Below are 26719 nucleotides of genomic sequence, written 5' to 3'. Positions count from 1 at the left end.
TTCCTCGTTTCTTGACATGCCATTCTATCTGCCTGAAACAGCTTCTGCCTACTTCTACATCTAAGTCCTATACATCCATTAAGACTTGCACGAGTAGTGCAGGTGAGAGATGATGAAAGCCTGGAATATCAATGAAAATGAAGAGTTAGGATAGACAGTAGAGATGTTAAAAAGTGTAGAATCACAGGGCTTGGTAATTAGGTCATGTGAAAGGGGGATGGAGGATAGAGAGGAAGGTATCCTGTCTTGGACTTTTTGGGTAGATAGTGGTAACAAATCATTGAAATGGAGGATAGAGGTAAAATAACTTGTTCTAGGTCATTCTACTAGTGAGCAGTAGAGTCAGAACTTGAGCCCAGGTGGTCTGGCTCAGTCTGTGTAATTAATCACTATAGTATATTGCCTCTAAAAGAATGCAGAGATGTGGTATTTGATCTCAAGAATTCTATCTAATTGGGGAGTTAACGAATTTATATCAACAGTTAAATAACAGTAACTGTGAGAACTAATGAATTGATAATACATGCAATACCCTTATAGAAGCTATTATTATACATAAAAGGAGGTTAATAGTAATTAATAATAATAAAAATAATTAATACTAGCTAACATTTAAGCTCTTATTACGTGCCAGACACTGTTCTAAGTGCTTAAGTGCGTTATCTTATTGAATCCTTACATCAACTCTGTGAGGATAGGTACTATTATTATCATCTCCATTTTATAGATGAGAAAATTAATACACAGAGAAATTTACTGTCACACAGCCATACTATTTTAGACAAAGCAGGCATTCAATAACTGTTTGATATAAAGTTTGAAGTCTTTGAAGGTAACTGAAAAGGAAGAAACTGACTATCACTATCAGTGAGCCATACATAGTCAAAAGTATCCAGCTTTGAAACCAGCCGTGGTCCATTAAGGGGGATTTGTGTGTAATGCCAAAGAGGGTTTTGAGCATGCTGAAAGGGATAAACAGCCTTTTGGTATGTCCTTTTTAACTGCTTCCACACTAGGAACAGTAGTAACTATGTTCAGCTGCTAACTATTTAAGACCCGAAACAGTCCTTTGCACTGCATTTTGTGAGCTGGTGGGCATCTAGCATGTCAGGTTTAGCAAGTCACCTTGAACACATTGTCATGGAAATTTAGTTGTTTCTCCACATTTTGTCTTGAACCCAAACATGCCTAGTATTTTTATAGGATCTTTGATTTAGGTGCTCAATAATTTGAGGTTAGTTAGGCATTCTGGGATGAAAGGGCCTGATGTGCATTTTGGAAAAAAAAGGAGGCATCAGTGGCCTGGTAGGACTTGGAGCCACATTTGGTACGCAGACCTTGACTTGATATTGCTCCATCTCCCTCGCTCCGTGTTGCAGTTCTTTCAGCAACGAGATGGTGATAACCAGACACTGGATACTACAGACTTGGATTATTTTTCTCAATTAGTTTTAAGAAATATTACAAAGCTATCTTTATGTGTTAACTGCTAATACTTTAAATGGGTAACTGGAGCTAGAAGTAGGATCCTTTCTTTGAAATGACTTAATTCTTTATGTTTACCACCTTCTCTGTTCTTTGGAATAATCCCACAATTCATTGAACATTTTTTAGTTTTTCAGGGTCTTTTTATCATAATTTTTAAACTCAAGATACGGAACACTACTTCTGATAATGCTCTTCTCAAAGTATTGGTTTAAGTCAGTGGTTCTCAACCTGTAGACAGTGGGCCCTGAGATACGTGTGGTTGGAGTAGTAGTAACATTTGGCTTTTGCAGGGCATCTGCAAATCCATATTTTCTGTAGACTGAATAAATAATTTGTTTCATATATCTTTGTACTGATGTACAAAGAAGTTATACTTCTGATTACTCAACTCCAAATTCATTTAAAATCATTACTAAATTCTTAATAGCCTTTTCTCATCACATATTTTCTCAATCCACAGAAACTGAAAGGACAGCCATGATCATCTTGGGTGACCATGGTATTTTTGCTATTAAAGAAGGGTCTTTATATTCAGGGTGGGAACCCTTGGTTTAAGTTTTACATTCTGATGAGTATGTCTTTTCATAGTACCAGATTGACTGTAATATCTCAATAAGTGCAATTTAAAAACTTAACATTTACTATTTAAATAAATATGCTATTTATTTTACTTATAAATTTTCTTTTTTGGCCGCGCTACATGGCTTACGGGATCTTAGTTCCCTGACCAGGGATTGAACCCGGGCCCTCAGCACTGAAAGCGCAGAGTCCTGACTACTGGACTGCCAGGGAATTCCCTGTTAATTATTTTTATTTGAATATTTGGCACAAGCAAATATATATCTGCTTATGAGCCATTTCCGTATTTTATGTTTTCATTTCATAAAATAAATTATGCTGGGGAAAATTAGAAGATAAAAATATTTAGTGATCATTTACGCTCAAGTAAATTGTATATATTACAAATCTGTGAGATTATTTTTAGGTCTTTCTTACTAATTTACCTGGGATAAAATGCTATGAATTAAATTCTAGTTTTCGTATGCTTTCTGAGGCCTTCTGAAACATAAAGACTTTGATTTTATACAAGTGATTTTTTTTTTTAAGCTAAGACAGATATTCTTAACAAACAGGTGTTCTGAAGCGTCATTTTGATTTTTAGATTCCTTGATCCTTTGAAATACTGAGCTGAGTTTTACATGGATCATGTTACACTGTCTGAAAGTATAGTATGTTTTTTTTCCCTTAAAGAAGAGTATAAATATACTATATGAAATTTTAGTTGCCAGTTACTTTAGTACCTTTATTTTGCTAAATGGGCTCAAGCAGCTGTGGATGTTAGGTGAGGCTTTCAACACCTTATAAAACTGGCCAGATCTGAAAGCAGATACTCAGCAGGCAAGTAAAAATTTTCATAGACCAGTGTTATGAGTTGTATGAGCCTTCTTTAGGTTAATGATACTAATTTTCCTCAGATTAGTGTAATTTTAAAATAAGGTTAAATGTAAAGATTGAGAAAAGATTTGTAGACCATTTTGGTGGGTAGGGGAGTCAATATTATCTGCAGACTATTTTAAATTACAGGTTTACGTTTCCCATGTTAGCTAAGTGGTTTTAACATTTTTGATATTTGTAGCCTCAGGTTCTTCCAGGTATTGAGTAACTGAATCTCTGTCATATATTTTTGGTGTTATATGTATTTCTAAAATATATGATTCTATGTTCAGAATAGAAGGTTTGATATTAGTAATATGATAAATACTTTTAGCACTAATAAATTTCAGAGGTTAATACTTAGAGAAACCTATGTATAACTTAGCAAATTTGATGTGTGTTAGCTGAAAAAAAGTGTGGAAATACGTTAATGATAACTTCAAAGAGAATGAATTTAGTCGGTTTCATTAAAAACACAACAAAAGTCAGTATGAATGTGTGCTGCTATTGATTGTGTTTTAATTGGTGGTTTCACATCCCTCCGTTTGGTCTTACCTATTATATCTGCAGAAGAGACCTAAATGTTGAATAGCTTCTCCTGCCACAGTAGTTATGCACCCTCTGATTCCTTTTCTTTTTTCTCTACTGCAGGTCAGACGGTGGTGCTCTCTCAGCCTACCATGGTACAACTCCAGGCACCTGGAGTTCTGTCCCCTCCTCAACCAGTCCTTGCTGTCGCTGGGGCAACCACACAGCTACCTAATCACGTGGTGAACGTGGTACCAGCCCCAGTGGCAAATAGCCCAGTGAATGGAAAACTTTCTGTGACTAAACCTGTCCTACAAAGTACCATGAGAAGTGTGGGTTCAGATGTAAGTTTTGAAGCTTAGTGCTTTTTTAATGCCTGATTTAAAAAATGAAAACAAAAAAAAGAACGAAACACTTTTTTGTTTTTTAAAGTTTGTTATATTGTATCAAATGTGCTGAAATTGCAGATCCAGTCTTTGGTGGAAAATTAGGGTAAGGCTTATTATGTTAGAATCTAAGTGAAAAGGTTTAAAAAAAGTCTGAAGTGGTTTGACGAAAAGAGAAGTATACATACCTCCCTCTTCTTTAATTCCTTCTTTTGAACCTTTTCATCACATTCCTCCAGACTGTCACCCCCAACTCAATCATACACTAGTATTTTACAGGATTCTTTCATGTTTCCTGATTGAAATGTTTTTGGCAACTCCCCAGATAAGAGTCTGTAGACTGCTTTTTAGTCAGGGTTTATATTTATCTTCTCTCTTGACTTATTGAAGGGTTTTCACCACTGCTTAACGACAACTTGCTATTCTTAGGAATTCTGTTTCTTAATGATTATTTAGTTTTTCCCCATCTTTGCAAAACTTCAAAATTTCTGTTGTAGGGACTTCTTGTAATTTATGAATCACAGAAAGTTTCCTAAGGTCTGTCACAATCTAGAACTGGTTATAGTACTTGCCAGCTAACTCTTGCTTTCTTTAAAAGTGATACAAAATACCTCATGTTATGTATTAAATAGTAGTTGAACGTTATGGTCCTAAAGTTCAATGAAAGTTAAATAATCAGTCTAAAAGTGGGTTCTCTAAAATTGTGGTTGTTAATATTGCTACTCCACCTTTTCTTTAGGTATTGCAAAGTACTTTTAAAATCCTGTGAGTTATGTAAGGTTGTTTATCATACTACTGACTCATCTGTCTACCAAAATTATTAACTAGCACATCAGTAGCCCATTTAGTTGTGAAACTGCTCTACTGTTGCATAAACACAACCAAGTAATCTCCATCAGAAATATTGTAAGGACCCATAACAAAAGAATATTATCTACTGGAAGTAGAACATCGAAGTTCTATAGTAATTCCCACAGTTTACATAGGTATTGAAAACAGTGTGTGCCAAAACATGAAGGAGGAACATTAGTGTCACATGAGAACAGACATGGATAGTACAGGATTAAGCTTGACTATTAGTTAGTTTATTTTGAGGACTAAAAAAGGTAAGCACAGTGCTTATGGCATAATAGTCACTAATGCATAGTGTGTGTTTCAGTTGAAGGTGAAATGATATGAAGCTGGGATTTGCTTTAAAATACTCTATGGGGAGATGATGAGCGCAGGATAGAGGAAACATGATTGGCAAAATGTTGGTAATTATTTAAGTTGGGTATGTAATCTTTCTTTCCTTTTGGTGTTTGGTAAATTTTCTACAATAAGTATATGAACAACAATAACAAAGATCTAAAAATATTTCATGATATTTTCAATTAAAAAGTTGTACAACCAATAAAAAAAGAGTATTTTTCACAGGAGACTGAGGAAGTTAAGAATGATGAAAGGATTTTTTTTTAAAAATTCATTTATTTTATTTATTTATTTTTGGCTGAGTTGGGTTTTTGTTGCTGCGCGTGGGCTTTCTCTAGTTGCGGTGAGCAGGGGCTACTCTTTGTTGCGGTCGTGCAGGCTTCTCATTGCAGTGGCTTCTCTTGTTGTGGAGCACGGGCTCTAGGCACGCGGGCTTCAGTAGTTGAGGCACGTGGGCTCTAGAGCGCAGGTTCAGTAGTTGTGGCGCACGGACTTAGCTACTCTGCGGCATGTGGGATCTTTCTGGACCAGGGCTCGAACCCGTGTCCATTGCATTGGCAGGTGGATTCTTAACTACTGCACCACCAGGGAAGCCCTTTCATTTCTTATTTTGTTTATTTGGGTCCTCTCTCTTTTCTTCTAGGTGAGCCTGGCTAGAGGTTTGTCCATTTAATCTTTTCAAAAAACCAGCTCTTGTTTTTATTGATGTTTTCTGTTATTTTTTGACCTCTATTTTATTTATTTCCTCTCTGATCTTTATTACTTCCTTCCTTCTGCTGGCTTTGGGTTTTGTTTGTTCTTTTTTCCCAAATCCTTTAGGTGGCAGGTTAGGTTGTTTATTTGAGATTTTTATTGTTTCTTGAGGAAGGCCTGTATCACTATGAACTTCCCTTTTAGAACTGTATTTGCTACATCCCACAGATTTTGGAAAGCTATGTTTTCATTTTCATTTGTCTTGAGGTATTTTCTGATTTCTTTGATTCATTGTTGACCCATTGTTTTTTTTAGTAGCATGTTGTTTAGTCTCCATGTGTTTGTTCTTTTCCCATTTTTCTTTCTGTGGTTGATTTCTAGTTTCATACCTTTGTGGTCAAATAAGATGCTTGAAATAATTTCTGTCCTGAAGGATTTTTAAAATGATCCCTTAAAATTTTCTTTTAATACTCTTTAAATTGAGAATTTGAATGTTTCTTCTATAATATTCTGTGCGAGGGCTTTCTCTAGGTGTGGCAAGCGGGGGCCACTCTTCATCGCAGTGCGTGGGCCTCTCACTATCACAGCCTCTCTTGTTGCGGAGCACAGGCTCCAGAAGCGCAGGCTCAATAATTGTGGCTCACGGGCCCAGTTGCTCCGCGGCATGTGGGATCCTCCCAGACCAGGGCGCAAACCCGCGTCCCCTGCATTGGCAGGCAGACTTCCAACCACTGCGCCACCAGGGAAGCCCCAAAGTTGTCTTTATGTAATTTGTTTAGACATTTAAAATATGTATTATGAAATACTTTAGACATGAAAAACGTAATGACTAATTAGATATTTTAAAAATATAAACAATATATCACAGTTGTTAAAAATATTAATATAGTTTTAGTCTACATTCATAGAATTATGACATGCAATCACTGGACAGTCCAGAGGAACATAGCTAGGATGGGGAGGAGGTCTAGAAACCATGTCATGGGGAGAGGAAGGGTTTAAGGGTTGGTATGATTCAGTAAGGTGAAGGAGAGAAAACTGAAAATAGAGCTATCTTCTAGGAAATGAAGGTTGTCATGTGGAAAATAGGATAATTGTTCTGGGTTATTTCAGAGGACTCATCTAGAACAGGTTCAGGTAAGTTATAGAAAAGTTTCTTCTAATTCTAAAATTCTTTGATATAGTAATTGTATTTAAAATCCAGAAGAGGTCTTTTTTTTTCTAGGCTTAATATCTGAATAGTGAGCATCCTAATGTTGGCAATCATTGTATGTCACTGACCCATTTTGTAATCTCTAAACATTTCTATTAATTATTTGTTGGTCTTTTAGCCAGACATCCTTTAGAAGTTCTTTGGTGAGAAAGACTATGTCTGTTCCGCTTTTGCACTCTTAAGAGTGCTCTGTAAATTTGGTGAATAATTTACTGATGTAACTTTGGTGAATAATTCAGTCAACATTGAAGAACTGGGGGCTGTGTGAGGTGAGAAAGTATAGAACCAACAAGTATTAGCTTTTTTTTAAAGCATTATTTATTGACTAGCATTCTTATTACTTTTCAAAATTTAGAGTTGACAGTAATACACAAGAAAGATTCAAGTACTGTGTGTCTGGTGCAAGAGACCGAAAGACGATTAGAATAAAGTTTCTGGTCAACCTGCACGGAGGTTTTTTTGCTTATTTTTCCTTGGCTAGCACGTCAGGAAGTGAGCCAAGCCTTTTCAGTATGAGTTTTCTGGTAGAGGTTTTGACTTAATGTTTATTTCAAGTAAAGAAACATCAGTCTGTCCTATCTGCTGGCCAAGCCATTCAGGAACCCAGAGTAAATCTGTTCCAGAAGGAGCTGCAGAAAACTTTGATCTGCTCATGTATATAGTCTTCTGTGACCTCAATAGTGCATGTGTTTGTTAGATTCAAGTCCTGTTAAATTAGGATAAATTTGGGTTAGTATAAATTTCTGGTTTAAAATGGCCAAAATGAAAAATTTTTCAAGTGTTTTTTTTTGTTTTTAAACCAAAGGTCTGGTGAAAAATTCAGCACCAAAAAAAAAAAAAAGTGCATCAGTCTTTTGTGGCTTTGTATTGCTGACATGGCTTCTTTTTTCCTACCTTTTTTGTTCTTTTGTTTGGCTAGTTTCACTCTCTAGAGGCCTGCTACTGCCATAAAGTAGCGTTTTTAGCATACCATATTCTGCAGACTACATTAAGTGCCACATTTTCTGTTATGAAACAGTTTGCCTGGTTCAAATTATAATCTCACTCTTTCTGCCTTTTGCTGGTAAATCTGTTCTGTTTAACTCTTGGAAACCTCATCTAAGTTTTCAAGAAATATGGTTGGTTTTTGGCTGTGATCCTAATGGAAAAAATGAACATGGTCTCTTATTTCAGTGTAGACATTCTCTTAAGCAGTTTCTTAGTAAATGGTAATCTTGGAACTACAAAGATGCCTTCATGGGAAAGCATGCTTATCTTTCTTTAAAGTGCTATTGAATGTGACCAAACATCAAACCAAGGGCTTGGAAACAGCAGTCTGTTTAAATCTGCATTTAGTACTTCCGCCTACCCGTTATAATTCCATAAAGTTCATGAGACATTACGGTCCTGGTTTTAAGGCTGTGGAGCTACATTGTTCTGGTGATTGGGACAACAGAGCAGGAAAAAAAAAGTGTTGAAATTCTATTCTACATGTCCCATAGTGGGTCAACGTGGAGCAAAAACCCTTAATAGAAATCAGTTGGTGGGAACAATGGAAAGAAAATGATCAGGAACTAGGTCAGAACTAGAAATAACATCAGATAGGAGGCTGATGAAGGGGTACAGGCTATACTGACAGGAGGCCCAGGTCTTCCTCTCAGCCCATTCACTCTGTTGAGCATCTTCCAAACCCTTTATTACTTTGGACCCTCTGTCTAATTCTTTACTTAGTGACCTGACCTCTTCCATCCCAGTCCCTATCCTTTGGAAGTCCCTGCCCTGGGTCACTAGAACCATCATGAGAAGGTAGTTGCTGGGGGGATCCCTTTCCACTGTCCTTCAAATATTTGAATGGTGTGAAGGGGATTCCCCTAGCATACATACCAAATTAAAACTTTGTATTTGTTTCCTATGGAGACAGTGTTACACAGTTAAGTTCAAGATTTCAGGTATTGTTAGTATTGTCACCACTGAGGTAATGTGACACTGGCCCAGATGGGTGCTGTGCACACAGTGTTCCTTTACAGCAGTGGAGGAATGCTGAACTTGGGAGTTGACTACCCTTTTTTTTAAATGTTGAGCCTTCTTTTAATTTGTTTATTTTTATTTTTGACTGTGTTGGGTCTTCGTTTCTGTGCGAGGGCTTTCTCTAGTTGTGGCAAGCGGGGGTCACTCTTCATCGCGGTGTGCGGGCCTCTTACTGTCGCGGCCTCTCTTGTTGCGGAGCACAGACTCCAGACGCACAGGCTCAGTAGTTGTGGCTCCTGGGCCTAGTCGCTCCACGGCATGTGGGATCTTCCCAGACCAGGGCTCAAACCCGTGTCCCCTGCATTAGCAGGCAGATTCTCAACCACTGTGCCACCAGGGAAGCCCAAGGGAATTGACTACCTTTACAGCAAGGAGTAAGCAAGCCTCATAATTGTCCCGAGGAAGATGTTACCTTATCTCTCAAGGTTTCAACCCTGAGAAATGGCCTAGGTAAAGAGTGGTCAGGGCCTTGTATTCTTGTTGTACCCAGGAGGACATGTAGTAGCATGACTCACAGGGGAGCCCCTAAAGGAGTATCTTCCAAGAAAAATATGAATCTAAAATAATCTGTTTACAATGCAAAGCAGTGCAGAGAAACTCTTAGAAAAATGGAGAGTGCCTATGTTCTATTTCAGAAAAAAAAAAGTGTAACTTTTACTGACACTTAAGCTGCTTATTTTATCTGTAACACCCAAGAAGAGATACTCTGTTGGGTCAAGGTGTGAGCTAAATATCCTTAAATTGTGTGGGTACCTCAGATCTAAGAAGGTGAATAATGAGTAGATACTTTTTAGTAACTAAAGTCTTTAACAGAAACATTGAGATCATGATATTTCTTCAGGCTATAAAGTAGAGGAATCCATCAGAACAAATTCAACAGGAAGATTTGGAGATCTGAAAAGCTATCCACATTCTAGTAAAAAAAAAATCACTTCTGTGTTGACTACTTTTTGGCTTTGCTGCTACCAGGGACTCTGCAAATAAAAGAAGAACATGCTTTGTTAAAATATTTGCAGTTCCTTTTTAGATGGAGATTTGGGGCTTCTAAAAATTTATCTTGAATAAAGACATTGGCAAGTAATCTCATTTGTGTTTACAGTATCTTTGGAATGGGAAGTGAACAGAAGGTTTCTTCTTTTTTTCCCTGATGTGTTGCATTAGGTTAGATTATGTCGTGGCGACTTTAACATTCTTTATTCTGTATTTTTCAGTGTAGCATCTTGATAAGGTTAATAAATAATTATTTTTAGAGCGGTGCTGATTTATATCAATAAATAATTAAATACTTCTTTCCTTTCTCTGATTTCCCTTCTTGTAACCTGTCCCTGGAGACTCATTCTTAAGGAGACAGTCCTCCCATGCCCTAGATGCTTTCTAGCCATTTTGTTCCCCTGCTCAGAAGCAGTCACTGTTACTAGTATTTTATGCATTCTTCCTGAGACAGTTCTTTAATATATAAGTATTTGTCTTTTTCCCTATTTACCTATTTTATGGAAATGGTAACATACTATAAATATAAACACTGTCCTGTACCTTGCTTTTCTCACTTAATACATCTTAGAGATTTTTTCCACATCAGTACATAAAAAGTTTTCCTATTTTTTTAATAGATGCATGGTAGTCTTACTTCACAGGGTGCCATACTCATTTAAGAGTTTTGCAGGTTTTTTCTTTGTAAACATTCCTCCACTGAATAACTTGTTACTTATTTCATTTTGTTCATGTGCAAGTATACCTGTAGGAGAAATTCCTGTAATTGGAATTGGAGAGTCAGAAGGTCGGTAGTTTTTCACCTTAGGGGTAAACTGTTCTTCTACACAGTTGTAATTTGTTCTTCCACTTTCAGCGTATGAGAGCGACAGTTACAGGGTTTCTTAATGGAGCCCATAGGTAGGTTTCAGTGTTTACATAAACATGTTCCCTTTTCTTGGCCTCACTCATTCCTTGCATAATTATTTGTAACACTTTGTGTGCCTGTACACTTGTCTGGAAAGAGAGTCCATAGCTTCCTAATGGCCTTTTGAGGTGAATGAAAGTCCTTGGTTGTTTGGTTTTCTAATAGCTTAATTGAGCTAACTTTCATACACCATAGAGTTTGCCCTTTTAAAATGTACTATTTAATGGTTGCTTAGTATATTCCCAGAGTTGTGCTACTATCACTGCTGTCTAATTCCGGAATATTTCATCACCCTAGAAAGAAACTCCATTCCCATTAGCAGTCATTCCTCATCCCCCAACCTCCACAGCCCCTGGCAACTACTTACTGATCTGCTCTCTGTGTGGAGTTGTCTATTCTGGACATTTCATGTCAATGGAATTATACATGATGTAGCTGTTGTGTATGACATCTTTCAGTTACCATAATATTTTTCAAGGGACATTCATGTTGTGACATGTATCTTACTCCTTTTTATGGCCAAATAATATTCCGTTGTTCCGATATACCACATTTGGATTATCCATTCATCAGTTGATGGACATTTGGATGGTCTCCACTTTTTGGCTGTTATGAATAATGCTGCTTTGAGCATTCATGTACAAGTTTTCATAGTCTTTTAAAAACAATTTTTAGTATATAAAGGGTTTACAAAAAAGAAAAATGCAAGTTAATCCAGCAATCAAATGGACAAAATAAGTGAATAGATAATTTACAAAGGAGAATGGCAAATTATTTCAATGAAAGGATCAATAGCTATATAGTCTTAGAAGGTGTATGTTCTCCAGAACATTACTGCTTTACAAATATGTGAAAGAATATTAATTGTTAACAGAAGAGGACTTTTGACTGGTTAAAGGTGGTTAACAAATGGTACTCAAAGATTAAACCTGTTATGGTTAAAATTTTCTGTGGCTCTTACCCCCCCGCCCCTTGATTATGAGTTCTAAAGGAAAGTTTCTTTTTTCGTTTCCTGTAACTCCTTAGTGTTATGTGTGCACTGCAGCCATTTGTATGTGTGTGTGTGTGTGTATGTGTGTACATGTGTATTAGACTTTGTATATGGTAATAACTTCAAATTTTAAAATGTTGCAAAAACAAAAGTAGTGCAGAGAACACCCACGTGCCTTTACCTGGGTTCACCTATTGTTAACATTTTACCACATTTGCTTTATTAGTTCATGTTATCTATCTGCCTGTCTATCCATCTGTCAATACATACATACTCAGAGTTTTTCCTGAACTATTTTAGAGGAACTTACATACCTCATAGTCCTTTACCCCTAGGTATTTCCGTGTGTATTTCCTCAGGATAGGGATATTCTCTTACATACCTGCAGTACAGACCCATAAATTTATGTTTGTAAAATACTTTATTCAAATGTCAATGTTACAGTTTTATCAGTTCAGTTTTTTTCTCTCCAATACAGGATCCAGTTTAGGGTCAGATATTGCATATAGATGTCATGTCTCTTTAGCTTCTTTTAATCTGGAACATTTCCACAGCCTTTGTCTTTTTATTTTATTTTATTTTGCGTTACGCGGGCCTCTCACTGTTGTGGCCTCTCCCGTTGCGGAGCACAGGCTCCAGATGTGCACACCCAGGGGCCATGGCTCACGGGCCCAGCCGCTCCGCGGCATGTGGGATCTTCCCAGACCGGGGCACGACCCTTGTCCCCTGCATCGGCAGGTGGACTCTCAACCACTGCGCCACCAGGGAAGCCCCAGCCTTTGTCTTTTTGACACCTTTGAGAAATTCATCTCTTTTCTAATATAGTTTTTTTTTTAATTAATTAATTAATAAGTTAATTAATAAGTTAATTTGGCTACATGGGGTCTTTGTTGCTGTGTGCGGGCTTTCTCTAGTTGCGACGAATGGGGGCTACTCTTTGTTGTGGTGCGCGGGCTTCTCGTTGCAGTGGCTTCTCTTGTTGTGGAGCAAGGGCTCTAGAGCGCAGGCTCAGTAGTTGTGGCGCACGGGCTTAGTTGTTCTGTGGCATGTGGGATTTTCCCGGACCAGGGCTCGAACCCGTGTCTCCTGCATTGGCAGGCGGATTCTTAACCACTGCAGCACCAGGGAAGCCCCTCTAATATAGTTTTGATAAGTACTTCACATTTATTTTTGCATAGTCCTATTTGATTCTCACAGAATCCTTGTAAAGTAGGCTTTATTCCCATTTTACCATTGAATGAATCAATTGGTTAAATATTTCAGCCAAGGCCATATTACTTAGATGGCTAATATTGATAAAGTGGTATGTGTCAGACACTTTCTAAGTGCAGAAAACCTCCTGTTGGCCTTTTGAGGTGAATGAGAGTCCTGATAAATACAGAATAAGGAGCAGTCTGAGCGATCTTGGGAGGAGATTAGATTTTTATTCTTAGGCTCTGTTTTTCTGCTCTTGTAGGAATTAAGTGAGATTTCCATATTTTGTCTGTTTTTGTTTTAGTCTGATATTTAAAATTTGAAATGTGTAAAAACAGGAGATGGAATGAGGACAGATATTTTCAATATTACTGTAGTTGCGCAGTTTATGAGATTTCCATATTTTGTCTGTTTTTGTTTTAGTCTGATATTTAAAATTTGAAATGTGTAAAAACAGGAGATGGAATGAGGACAGATATTTTCAATATTACTGTAGTTGCGCAGTTTATCGGAGCAGCTGTGAGGCACATTGTCGTTGGAATTAAGAATTTTTGCCTCCTCGCCCAGTTTATTCATAGCTGCAGGATGTTTCTTTTTACTGACACTTATGTGTATGGTACATTACAGTTTGCAGAGAACCTTCATTTCCATTACTCATTTGATCCTCACCTCAAACATATGACCTGCGATAATGGAGTTAGGATTTAAGCCTAGGCCTCCTCTGAGTCCAGTGCTGTTGTCATTACTCTGTGCTGCATTAATGGGGCTTTACTTTCAAGGCAGCCCTGATGCAGTGCAAACTTCAAATTACCTACATCTTGAAACTTACTGCTCCCTCTTCTCTCCCTCTGCAAATGTATTCTCTTAATTAAAAAAAAACATTCAAGCAGATGGTTTTACCTCTTGAGAGACAAAGCATAAAGATTGACCTTATTTGAACAATCTGGTATCAAATAAAACAGCAAAGTTAATATCATCCATATTTTATGATACAGTAGTCATTATTGTGCTACATGGTAATTAAGCACACATGTTTAACATCAGTGCTAGAACCATTTTGTTTTTAGATTGGATGAGACCTTTAGAGGATTAAAGCGGTGGCTTTAAAGTTTTTGTCCACAATCCACAGTAAGAAACGTATTTTACATTTCTCTTGACATACACAGTCTAATGAAACAAGAGATAAGCTCTTACTAACTCCCTCTTTTTATTAATGTTTAAATAGACTCTGGGAGAAGAAATGATTTTTCTAAGATCTTCCAATTAATTTATTGCAGTGCTGGGACAAGAATTAAGAACTTCTGACTTCTGGGATTTCCCTGGTGGTCCAGCAGTTAAGAATCTGTGCTCCCAATGCAGGGGGCCCAGGTTCAATCCCTGGTGAGGAAACTAGATTCCACATGCCGCAAGTAAAGATCCCGTATGCCACAACTAAGACCCGGTGCAGCCAAATAAATAAATATTTTTTAAAAAAAGGTCCACATCCGAAGTGAGAGAGGAGCATTGACATATATACACTACCAGATGTAAAATAGATAGCTAGTGGGAAGCAGCCACATAGCACAGGGAGATCAGCTCAGTGCTTTGTGACCACCTAGAGGGGTGGGATAGGGAGGATGGGAGGGAGGTGCAAGAGGGAGGGGATATGGGGATATATGTATATATATAGCTGATTCAATTTGTTATACAGCAGAAAGTAACACAACATTTTAAAGCAATTATACTCCAATAAAGATGTTTTTTTTTAAAAAAAGGTCCTCATCAAAAAAAAAATCATAAAAAAACCCTCCTGACTTCCAGTGTTGTCATTTTTTAAAAAAATTTATTTATTTTGTTTTATTTATTTTTGGCTGTGTTGGGTCTTCGTTGCTGTACATGGGCTTTCTCTAGTTGTGGTGAGCGGGGGCTACTCTTCATTGCAGTGCACAGGCGTCTCATTGCAGTGGCTTCTCTTGTTGTGGAGCATGGGCTATAGGCAAGCAGGCTTCAGTAGTAGTGGCTCTGGGCTCAGTAGTTGTGGCTCGCAGGCTCTAGAGCGCAGGCTCAGTAGTTGTGGCACACGGGCTTAGTTGCTCCGAGGCATGTGGGATCTTCCCGGATCAGGGCTTGCATTGGCAGGCGGATTCTCAACCACTGGACCTCCAGGGAAGCACCCAGTGTTGTCATTTAATGACTAAATTACTATTACTCTTATATAGCTACACCAAGTACTTCTAGGGACATATGAAGCAGAGGAGTCATTAACTGAAGGCACAGGAAACTGCTCTGAGGATCTTTGAAGATCCTGTGCACAGGACTAAGATTCCTGCATTCTCCAGGAGGCTCTGCCCATAGTGTGGCTTTCCTGAGGGCATCTGGTGGATACTCTTGTCTTTGCCTCTCTACCAGTTCTTTCTTTTCACTCAGAAGATGGGATTGGATAGGGCAACTTGGACCTACAATCTAGTAGGGATTTTGTCTGTTATCCTTTCTCACTCTGGAAATCTGGGTGAAAATTATCTACTTGACTCTGCCAATTTAATGGCTCCTGTTACCAGTAATGAAGAGTCTTTATTTAACTTTTAATGAGTAGGAACTAGTTACACCACACACACACACACGCACACACACACACACAACTTAATAGAGAGTAAAATAAAATTTTGGCTTTCTGTTATAAGATTTGAGAAGAGTAGATGTAGTATAAGTAAAAATTTTGGTTTTCTGTTTAAAATAATTTTATGAGAAAAAAAGGAGTGTACTTAAGATTCTTAAAAGAAATCAAATTAAAATGTTTAATTTATTTGAATATTTAAAATAAGGTTGCCATAAATTAAATTTGCCATTGATTTTTGCTGTACATCTTTTATAGGATGTATTTATAATAAGTATATTTACTATGATATACAATAATATAATTATGTAAATTAAAAGAAGTATTTAAGAAAATTTACTCCTTTGCCTTTTAAATCAATTTCAAATAAAGTTAATTTTTTTTTTTTTTTTTGCGGTATGCAGGCCTCTCACTGCTGTGGCCTCGCCCGTTGCGGAGCGCAGGCTCCGGACGCGCAGGCTCAGCGGCCATGGCTCACGGGCCCAGCCACTCCGTGGCATGTGGGATCTTCCCGGACTGGGGCACGACCCCGTGTCCCCTGCATTGGCAGGTGGACTCTCAACCACTGCGCCACCAGGGAAGCCCCTTTTTTTTTTATTTAATTGAAAAAATTTTTGTTTGACATGATGAAGAGGTTAATCAGTGACAGTTTCTGCTTCATACGTCAGTTGAGAGGGAAAGATTCAGCAAAATGAGAATTAGAACTGACAGATGTGCAGTAAGCCAGTGATTGATTCAGCTGTATGTTATCAGTACTTGATCTCTCTTGAGCTTGTGTGTGATGTTAGAATGTATTTCTTAGCAGTAAATATTTTATTTTAATATCTTTAATTTATAGCCATTCAGGACTTTGAAGCTCATTTCTTAGCAGCATCACAGAATCAAGGGTCTAAATAGCCTTATTTTATTTGTAAGAAGAACATAATATCTTATAGTGTTTATTAGTCAGTAACTTAAAATTTAAAAACATAATGGAAAGAGACTTAGAGTTTTGACTCTTAAGTTGATCCAGCCTTCAAAAAGTACTTGTCCATTTGTGAAAGTTCTCCTTTTACGAGTTTCTTTCTTACAGTCAAATAAATGTTTGTTTGATAGTGAAACACCATATTTTATAGTGCAGTGTCACTAAAGGGAGAATATTTTGCTGCCGTGGAGTTTTTTCTTTTTTCTTTTTCCAAGGCACAATGCTTGGTGGAAGAGTTGTCTGAAGGCAGGATGACCAGAAGCAGTGACTGGCTAGCTGTTCACTCATTTTAGTCATGTTGAATCTTCTCATACGCCCATAAGGGAGATGTGTCAATTGATTAATGGGCCAGAGTATTGATTTTATGTTTGCAGACTGCTAATAGAGGAGAATAAGCTTCTATTCAAGCAGTTCCGTAAGCCTTCAATTTCAAACAGGCACATAATTAAAGTAATCATACAGCTCACTGAGTTTAGAGTTCCATACTGTGACGCAAGACTTCCTGTTTGGTGTTTAAAAGCAGTGGGGAGCTGTTGTATCAGCAGCACTGGGCTTGGAATCAACTGTCCTAAGTTCTAGCCTTGGCTCTTCTACTCTCTAACAGTATCAAATGATAAGGCTTATTTTAAAGAATCTTGAAAACTGTAAAAATTTCAACAAGAGGAGATTAATTAAATGTATTATGGAACATCAAGATAATTGAAATACTATGCTGCCATTCTCATGGCATTTCAGAGATGATCATGATACACTGTATGTTAAAAAATTAGTTTACAAGACAGTTATTATAGTGTAATCCTTTTTTTCTTATAAAATGTCATTCCCCATCAAAAAACCAAACAGTATGTGTGTGTTTAATCTGAAAATTATGGGTTTTTTTGCCTAGAATATACAGAATAATTTAAATATTATTTATTTAGATAGCTGAAGATAGCTTGCTGAAATGTAAAGTTGGAACTCTGGTGATTCCTGTGGATTTTATATATTTTTACTGTATTTATCCTTTGTATTTATTGGTAATATTGAGTATTTACCACATTTTCAGAGCTATTGTATCTTTTTCTGTGGGAAGAAATGAATATTTGGCCACAGGTGGTTTTCATTTTTTTAGTATGAGGCATGTGCACTGACAGCCTTTGAAACTTTATGCTGTATAAAATGCAGGTGCTTTTATTGTTTACAGAAATCCCTAATCCTTGTTTGAAATTTATTAAATGGTGTGCCATCTGTAAGCCTTCCCAAATTCCATACATTAATTAGCCTTTAAAGTAAGGTTACCTTTTATCTAACTTTTAGTATAAACTCTTCCATCTGGGAACCTTCTCTTTTATGTGTTTGTTCAGCGTTCTGTGTACTTAAGCACTCTAGTATTAAGTATTAATTATGGATACTGGCATTCCAAGTAACAATGAAGATCACTGAGAGTAACAGTAGTTTGAACAAAGTGGCATTGTCCAGAGAATAGTTTGAAATTGATGAATAATCAGTCCATCGTGGCTTTGCCACCTCTGTTTGTGTGTGTGTGTGCGTGCACGTGTGTGTGTGTGTGTGTGTGTGTGTGTATTTAGCATTATTGAAGAGTGGGATAGTTATTCCACAGGGAAACTTTATAAATTTGGTAGATGGTTATATAAGTCAGCATTCTTGTGAAGTTTCAGTTAAAAAAGAAAAAAAAAAGGAAAAAATACTCCTCTTGACATCTCATATAATGTTTCTTTTCCTTGTGGATTCTGATTGCTTGGCTGGCTTTGGTATACCTCTGTTTCTAGCAAATGTAGTATGGGGTGGGAATTGTGTTGTTATTTCAAAAGAAATCAGTATTATTTAATTGTATTTACCAATCTGAGTAAGCATTATTAAACACCCACAGTAAAATGTTTATTTTTTTAAAGTCCTTTACAAAACAGAGAACTCAGTAATTCAGTCATCTGTATTCTTACAATAATAAATTTAATATTATTTGGTGCTTTTTATGGACTTTTGCTACCTCACCATCTCTCCCAAATAAATTAGACTAAAATTAAAACAAATAGGTTCCACACCTTAGTTCAGAAAATATGACAAAAATAATTTTGCTCAGTAAGTTTTGATTATGGTAGCTATTGTGGGTCATATTACATAGTTTTGGTTTCCAGGGTATAAAATCTAGGTGGCGAGAGAGAGAGTCAACATTTTTGAGACGGTTGAGACCATTAGAGTGTTCAGGTGTATCTTCCAAATTATATGGGCATAAGAAATTCAGATAATATAAAAACTCCGAGTGGTTTATCATAGTTAGAGTTTGGACGGTCCTTAATATTAGCTTAGTAGAGGAGACAGCATTCCAAATTGGAACAAACAGTATGAATAAAGGAACGAGTTAGGTGTGTATGAAGATCATGGAGTAGCCTTAAATGTTAAGATTGGAGGGTGTGGTGTGAATAGTTGTGGGGATAGAGAAGTAGGCGGTGGTCACATTATGGAAGATCTTGAAAGCAAAGGTGGGTAGCTAGAATGCATGACTAGCTTGCTTTTGCAATGGAATAGCAAGATTAAAATGTTTTTAGGGGAAGGAAGTTACCTTAGAAATGGTAGACAGAAGGAGCCTGAAGCCAATTAAAGTAGTTAGGAGGCTACTGTAGTAGTCTAGAGATGAGTTAATGAGTGCCTGCATTAGGAGAATGGCAGTGGAAATAGAAAGGAATGACAGACACTTTCACTGGAAGAAACTTGGTCATTAGTATATCCTCAATACATATTTAGTGAGTAAGTGGGAGGTTGAGAGAGGGAGTAAATTTAGACAATGAAAGAAAAATAGGTTACTGGTCACATCTTCCATTATATCCTGAGAGATACCACTGATATAAAATGAATAGATTTTTTTAAAAATAGAGGGAGATAATGAGTTCAGTTTGCACATAGTGAATTTCAAGTGATGGTAACTCTACAAGTAGAAGTGGCCTTATAGGTAATTGGATGTATGGTTCTGAAAAATAGTCAATTCAGGGCCTGCGATATAGATTAAAGGTGTCTGTATATATACATACATATATACGTAGTGTTTCTAAAGGGAAAATTGGAAGATCAATAAATAAGCCTTAGAAAACACCAGAAGAAAACGTTTAACAGGTTTTAGAAGGCCTTATTTAATCATTTGATTTCAATTTACTTTGAGTAATATTTTTTAAAACAACCAGTAACCTGTGTTTTGAACAATTTGTTAAAAGATAATTGTAAAAATCAGTATATTCTTAACTGATCTGATCCTAAAATCCAAATATTTTGATTCACCGTAACTTTTCCTAGATTGCTGTGCTAAGGAGGCAGCAACGTATGATAAAAAATCGAGAGTCAGCTTGTCAGTCCCGCAAGAAGAAGAAAGAATACATGCTAGGGTTAGAGGCAAGGTTAAAGGCTGCCCTTCTGGAGAATGAGAAGCTGAAGAAAGAGAACGGATCCCTGAAGCGGCAGCTGGATGAAGTTGTATCAGAGGTGAGTGATGGTTGTGATACAGCCAGGATAATGGGTTAAAGTGTTCTTTTTTTCTGATAAATCAATTGGAAATTTTACATTTTAAATTAAATTGTGTAAAATAATAGTACTAGGAAAAGGCAGGCACGATAAACCCCAAAACATTTGTAGTAAGGATAAAGTATTGGAAAGAGGAGGTTTTGAATTGTACCTCACAAGCTGTGTACAAAAGTTGTCTTCTTTTCCTGGGTTTCTCCTCACTTATTACCATAGCACTCTCTTGGGTTTTTTTTTTGACTAAATGAATCATATTGAGGCTCCTAAATAGTCCCACTAGGTCTTCCCTTTTAAAAAAGAAAACAATACAAAATAAAAACTTGTTAATGTTTTCTTGGTCTACATGACCACTATTATGTTTTCTATTTTGTTGCCATGCTGGTCCCAGCAAGGTTAATCTTCTCCTCAGTTCTGTTGATGAAATCTGCTGCTTTCAGGATTTCCTACTGCAGTGCTGTCCTGAACCAAATTGATGCCTCTTCCTACTGAGTGGGGCTTCTTATATTGTTCTTTCTATCTTTCCTTGAGCATATGGGAATATTCCATTATGTTACTGAAAACAATGATTTAATAGGGAGACAAACCACAGAAGTATCTTAGGATTCTTTGAAGATCCATAAAATTATAAAAATTGTTGAATTCTTTCCTTTTGGGTGAGGATGCCTCTGCCACAGGGTGGCTGCTATGTTTCTTCTCTCCTGCTACTCTCCTTTTCTCTCTCTCTGGAAGGTTCTGCTCTAGTCTTTTGGAAAGTACTATTTCCTCACATTTGCGTTTTGTTTTTTTGTTTAAGTATTCACATAACTGGTGAAGAGGAGAGTTGTTGTCTCAGATGTTGCTTTTTGTGAGATTGATGTGTAGTTCAATTGTATTTAATATGGTCCTTTTCTTTAGAACCAGAGGCTTAAAGTTCCCAGTCCGAAGCGAAGAGCTATCTGTGTGATGATAGTTTTGGCATTTGTAATACTGAACTATGGACCCATGAGGTAAGTGTATAGATATTTATTTTGGATACTAATGCTAAAAATTTAAATTCTTGTTATTTATTATTCTAGCTCTAATCATAAGCTAGGGAGAAATGGATTTGTTTTGTTCTTCACCTAGGTCTGGCAGAAAGTTCATGTTTTTTAATGAAGAAAGCCTTAAGTTATTCAACAGATCACTGATGAAGCAGAATAATGAACTGATTAGGATCATGGGCATTGAAATTAAACTGCCTGAGTTCAAATCCTATCTCCTCCACTTAGTAACTTTGTTGTCTTAGGCAAGTTACTTAATCTCTCTATGCCTCAGTTACTTACTTTTAAAATGTGTTTATAAGAATAATATTACCTACCTCAGTACTATGATACTTGAGTATCAGAGATTATAAGGCACTTGGGTGGCTTCCTCCCTAGCTATAAAATAAGTAGGTAGAGCAATAATTCTCAGTTTCTTCTTTAGTAGATTTGGAATGTGAATCAGTATAAATATTTTAAGGATCTAGCTGAACTTGGTTCAGGTTTTCAGCTAAATCACAGCTAAGAAATGCTGCTTTTGTGTTGGAGTCATAGAGTACTAGAATTCAAAGGGATCTTAGAAATCATCTTTTTCAGACTCCCACTAACCATGGCACACTCAACACATGAACAAAATCAGCATCCTAGGTGTTGGGGAGTCAAGAGTAGTTAGACAGGGGCCGTGCCTTTAAAGATGTCGTGATCCAGCTGGAGGAGAGACATGTAAAAGGATGACTACAGGATAATGTGATGAATGTCATAACATCAGTATGAACAAAGTACTAAAAGAATATAAATGAGAATATGGATTCCTTGAGGAGAAGTTTCATGTCATATTGATAGATGCTCAAAACATTTTTTTGTTGAATGACAGAATGGTAAGGGACATCCCATAGAGGAAGCTGAATCTTAAAGTGTGATGACAGTCTGCCAGGTGGAAAGTATGGGAAAGGCATGCCAAGCAGAGGGAGCAGCATGATAAAAGGCACAATTATGAAATGGCCTGACATTTTCAGAAAAAAAATGAAAAATTCAGTGCATTTTTATATATGTGGGAGTGTGTATGAGGAAATATGGCTAGCAGTATAAGTGGGGGCCAGATAATGAAGGGCCTTGTATGCTGCTATATACAGTGCTACTATAAACCAGGCATTCCTGAGTTTTTAGGCAGAGGGTAACATAATCAGTTTTGTATCTTAGGAAGATGACTCTGAGGGTGGTATTGAGAATGGATTAGATGGAGGAGAAACTATTGGCAGAGACAGCATTAGGAGGCTGTTGGTGTATTTAAGGTAATAGATGAGAGCCTGAACTTAGACTAGGGTGATGGAAAGGATGGACTATCTCAGGGTGCATCTCTGAGATAGACTCTGTGGGATTTGATGACGAATACAGTGTGGAACATGAGGAAGAAAAGAGAGAAATTAAACATAATTCCAAAATTTCTATCCTGAAGGACTGAATGGTGATGCTGTAATAGGAGGTAGCCAACATAGAAAGATGAATAGTTTTATGATGGAAGACAATGGTTTTTATTAGTAGTATGGGAAATTTGAGATAGTGACTAGATATTGGGAATTACCATGATAGATAGGTAGATAGACAAACAGAGATGTTAGTGGAATAGCTGAGATTATCCAAGGAGAAAAATAGAGGAAGAAGAGTAATAAGAATCTGAGGGAATCAGCATGAGCAGTAGATTGACTCAGGAAAAGAAACTTAGAGTGAATAGGGTTAGGTACAGAATGAGAAGAGAATGGTTTTCTGCAGCTAAGGATGAAAAGAGTTTTAAGAGGGGCTTGAGCAGTGACATCACATGCTGAGGGCTTGAGAGAGGCAGAAAGCTGAGACAGGAACATTGAATTTGGTAATTAGCAGGTCAGTAGTAATCTTGGAAAGCAGATTTATTAGGGAGAGGAGCGAAATCTATATTAAAATTAGTTGAGAACTGAAATAAGTTGAATTAATCTCTTTTATTAATAAAACTTTATTATAAAGATTTTCAGAGAAATTAGAGGAAAATAGTATAATGAACCCCCTTTTTCACATGTTTGATGGGCAAACTAGGTCACTCCCATTTTATTCCTATGTAGTTGGTTTCTAAAAAATAAAATATAGATCTCGTATTGGACTTTTGTTATTGTTTGGTGTTAGCACAATTCCCCAGAGCATTTGATACCTCATCATGGAGCCCCAGAGACCTATCTACTTTTTAATTAGTTCACTAAGGCAACTCAGTGAAAAGAAGGCATAATTCTGAGTTGACTTATTTTTGAAAGTCCACACTATATTAGACAAGTTACATAGAATATGCTGAAGAGATACCTGGAGTAAGCCTTTGAATTATTAAAAAATTATTTTACTACTTTATTCATTATTTACTCTTGACATTTTACCCATATTTTTCATATTAAAATTATTTTGTCATTTTAATTTTTGTATTTGAGGACTGGGACTTCTTTATTCATGAAGATCTATCTCTTGATTAATAAAGGAGAAAAGAGACATGCTAATCAAAACTTTGTCATCCTGACTTAGGAACTTGAAAATAATTAAATTCCTTGAATAAAGTGAATCAGATTACTGTGGAGTGAATACAGAGTCACTAACAGCTCTCAAAATGAAGCGTTTTATACTGGGACCCTCAGTACCAGAGGGGGCTTCATGGGTGTAGGCCATTTGTTAGAACTTCTCCAGCTACACTCATTTCTTCCTTCCAAAGTCTCTTTTATATGATGACTTTTCCCACTGACTTTCCTCTGTGACTTTTGCCACAGCCATTGAGGATAACAGAGCCATAAGTTTCAATTATTATCTTATATTTAAATACCAGTTTTTAAAGGTGACCATTAGTAGTTATACCCTGAAGATTCTTTTATCATTACAGAGGCTGCTACTTTTCCTTCTCCTTTTGAATGCTCTTTGGACTACCTGGAACCCCAGGGCTCTACACTTTGAGAACTGCTGCCATAATTAATTTAACCATTTTCCTATTAATGGGCATTTAAATTATTTCCATACACACACACACACACACACACACACGGTATTGTTTACATACATGGAGTCTGTATTGTGTGTGTGTGTGTGGAGAGAGAGAGAGTAGTAGACTGGAGTTAGAAGGCATGAATATCTGAAATTGTAATAGATTCTGCCAAATTGCCTTCCAAAAGGACTGTCCCAGTTTACACTCCCACCAGCAAGTGAAAGGAAGATCCATTTCTCTACACCTTTCCTAACATGGATATTGTAAGTGTTTTTTAATATTTACCTATCTTCTGGATCAAAAATGTTATCTTAACATTTTTGCAGCCACAGTGGCCTCCTTGCTCTTCCTCAAACACACTAATGATGTTCCTGCTTCAGTTTCTTCACATTTATTATCCCTACTGCCTGGAATGCTCTTCTCCAGTGGCCTTCCTTCAAGTGTTAGCTCAAATGCCACCTCAATGAGACTGTCCTGGACTGCCTTCTCTAAATTGCCACCCCTGCTCCTGCCACCACACTTCCTATTCTCTTTTTTCTTTTACTTTTCTCCATAGTACCTCGTCTTCTAGTATACTGTATAATTTACTTATTTATTTTCTTTATTTCCTTGCAGAGATTTTCATCTGTTTTTTGTTTTACAGTGCTTAGAACAGAGCCTGGCACATAGTGGTCTCTCAATAAATATTTTTGGTATGAATGAATATGTTCCCCCTACCCTCACCCCCCATTAGTAGTAAGTTATTTTTTGATAAGTCTTTAGCTAGTTGTATTTCTCTTTTAAAAGGATTACTTGTAATCTTGACCAAAAAATCTTTTCTTTTGGTATGAGTTGCTGTAAACCTACTTGCATGTATTAAATATGTATCTAGTGTTTATTGACAAGTAACCTGCTTGCCATACTCTGCATATATTTACTAATTCCTATTTTTGTACGTTTATGTACACCATTCCTAAACTGAAAGAACTTCCTTCTGTCTTTCAACTTATGTTTTAGTCTCTCCCCACTGACATTCTTGATATTGTTTTATTCAACTGCTTCTCACCAGTTATCAATTTGTTACATTTTCTTCCACTTGTTGAAGTTGTGTTTTGTGCTGTTACTGTTTCTTATGCATATTTTGTCACAGGTATAAAGTCTTAGATCATGTTGTCTAGTTCTTTAATTTTGTCCCGTAGAGACAAGACAGTGTTCATCCCAGAGGAGATACACAGTTATGTGTGTTCATTTGCTATTTCTCAAAAGCTGTGTGCTTTTAGTTCCTCGTTTCTTATCTAGGCTATATGAGGTACTCATGATTTATTCAGTCAGACATACAGCAAATATTTTTAGAGGACTATTGTTTGCCAGGTACTGAGCAAGGAGCCAGGAATGCAAACATGAATAAAAGTCTAGTAGGAGAAGCACATATGTAAACAACTGTAGTATGAAAAAGAATTATGTAGATGTTGTATAAAGATAGGGGCATATTCTTTTTTTTTTAATATATATATATTTTAAAATATTTATTTATTTATTTGGTTGCACTGGGTCTTAGTTGCAGCAGGCGGGCTCCGTAGTTGCGGCTCGCGGGCTCCTTCGTTGTGGCATGCGAACTCTTAGTTGCGGTATGCATGTGGGATCTAGTTCCCTGGCCAGGGATCGAACCCAGATCCACTGCATTGGGAACGCAGAGTCTTACCCACTGCACCACCAGGGAATTTCCAATAGGGGCATATTGTTGAAGGAACATCAGTGACTCTGATGATGGTAGTCACAGAGGCTTTATGGAGTAGCATTTGATGAATGAATAAAGAGAATGTAATTATGCTTCAGGAAATGAGGGTGGTATTGGGGAGGTCTTGCTGTGAAAGCTCTCATAAGTCAACAGAGATTTGAAAAATAAGACAGGAACAAAAAATTTTTAATGAATTAATGATCTTCACTGATGGCTGAGGTGATGGGTGTATCATGGGTTGGGTCTTATTTCCATGAGCAAGTAGATTGATCCGTTATGGATGGAGGAGATAATAGTCTCAATTTATTAATAAAGGTTTGTGTTTAAAAAAATTAGATGGACAGTACAAAAAGGAGAATTAAGAATGGGAGAAAGTTTAAATACTTGAAAATACTGAGCAACAACCTAAGGAAATCTGTGTCTGTCTCTGTGTGAAGGCTTTAGGAACAGAAAGCCAAGAAGTAGTGGGAATATTAGGAACTGTTCAGACTTTGAAAACATGTTAAAAGGCTTAGATTGAAGAAAAGCAACAAAGAGAAGAGCTAGAAGGAATGAAGAAATATCAAAATGTCTTAACAAGTTGGAATATCTCCAGATACCAAGAAGGAAATAGGAAAGAAACTGGCTATGAAACTCATAAAAAGCAGGAACTATTTCTTCTGGAGAAAATTTGGCACAGTGAAATATCAAAGCTCAGAGAGCAACAATGTTTGAAAGACTGAAATCTACCCCTGAACCAAATGTTGGGAATGGAGATGTTGCATCATGTATATTATTCAGAAGCATTTCTTAATTGACCTCATTGTTTGCAGTCTTTTCACTGCAAAACCAATGATCTTCTCGGACCTGGGAATCTGCCAGAGGAGCGGGAAATCCCCAGTTGAACCTTATTAGTACCGCCTGGAAGATATTTAGTGAACAACTTCCACATC

At 36.9% G+C, this 26719-nt stretch overlaps 1 protein-coding gene across 5 annotated transcripts in view; it reads left to right on the top strand.

Moving 5' to 3' along the window:
- Positions 1–26719, top strand: part of ATF6 (activating transcription factor 6) — a 222012-nt gene that overhangs the window by 24993 nt on the left and 170300 nt on the right. For all 5 annotated transcript variants that reach the window (XM_060134471.1, XM_060134465.1, XM_060134486.1 and 2 more), the window contains 3 exons: positions 3574–3794; positions 19865–20050; positions 20981–21072. In XM_060134471.1, coding sequence (XP_059990454.1) covers positions 3574–3794; positions 19865–20050; positions 20981–21072 — 499 coding nt within the window. The remainder of the gene's footprint in view (positions 1–3573; positions 3795–19864; positions 20051–20980; positions 21073–26719) is intronic.

Source organism: Lagenorhynchus albirostris, chromosome 2, assembly GCF_949774975.1.
Source record: "Lagenorhynchus albirostris chromosome 2, mLagAlb1.1, whole genome shotgun sequence".
Classification (NCBI taxonomy): Eukaryota; Metazoa; Chordata; class Mammalia; order Artiodactyla; family Delphinidae; genus Lagenorhynchus; species Lagenorhynchus albirostris.
The sequence above is the reverse complement of the archived record's forward strand: the minus strand, read 5'-3'. Positions and strand labels throughout refer to the sequence as shown.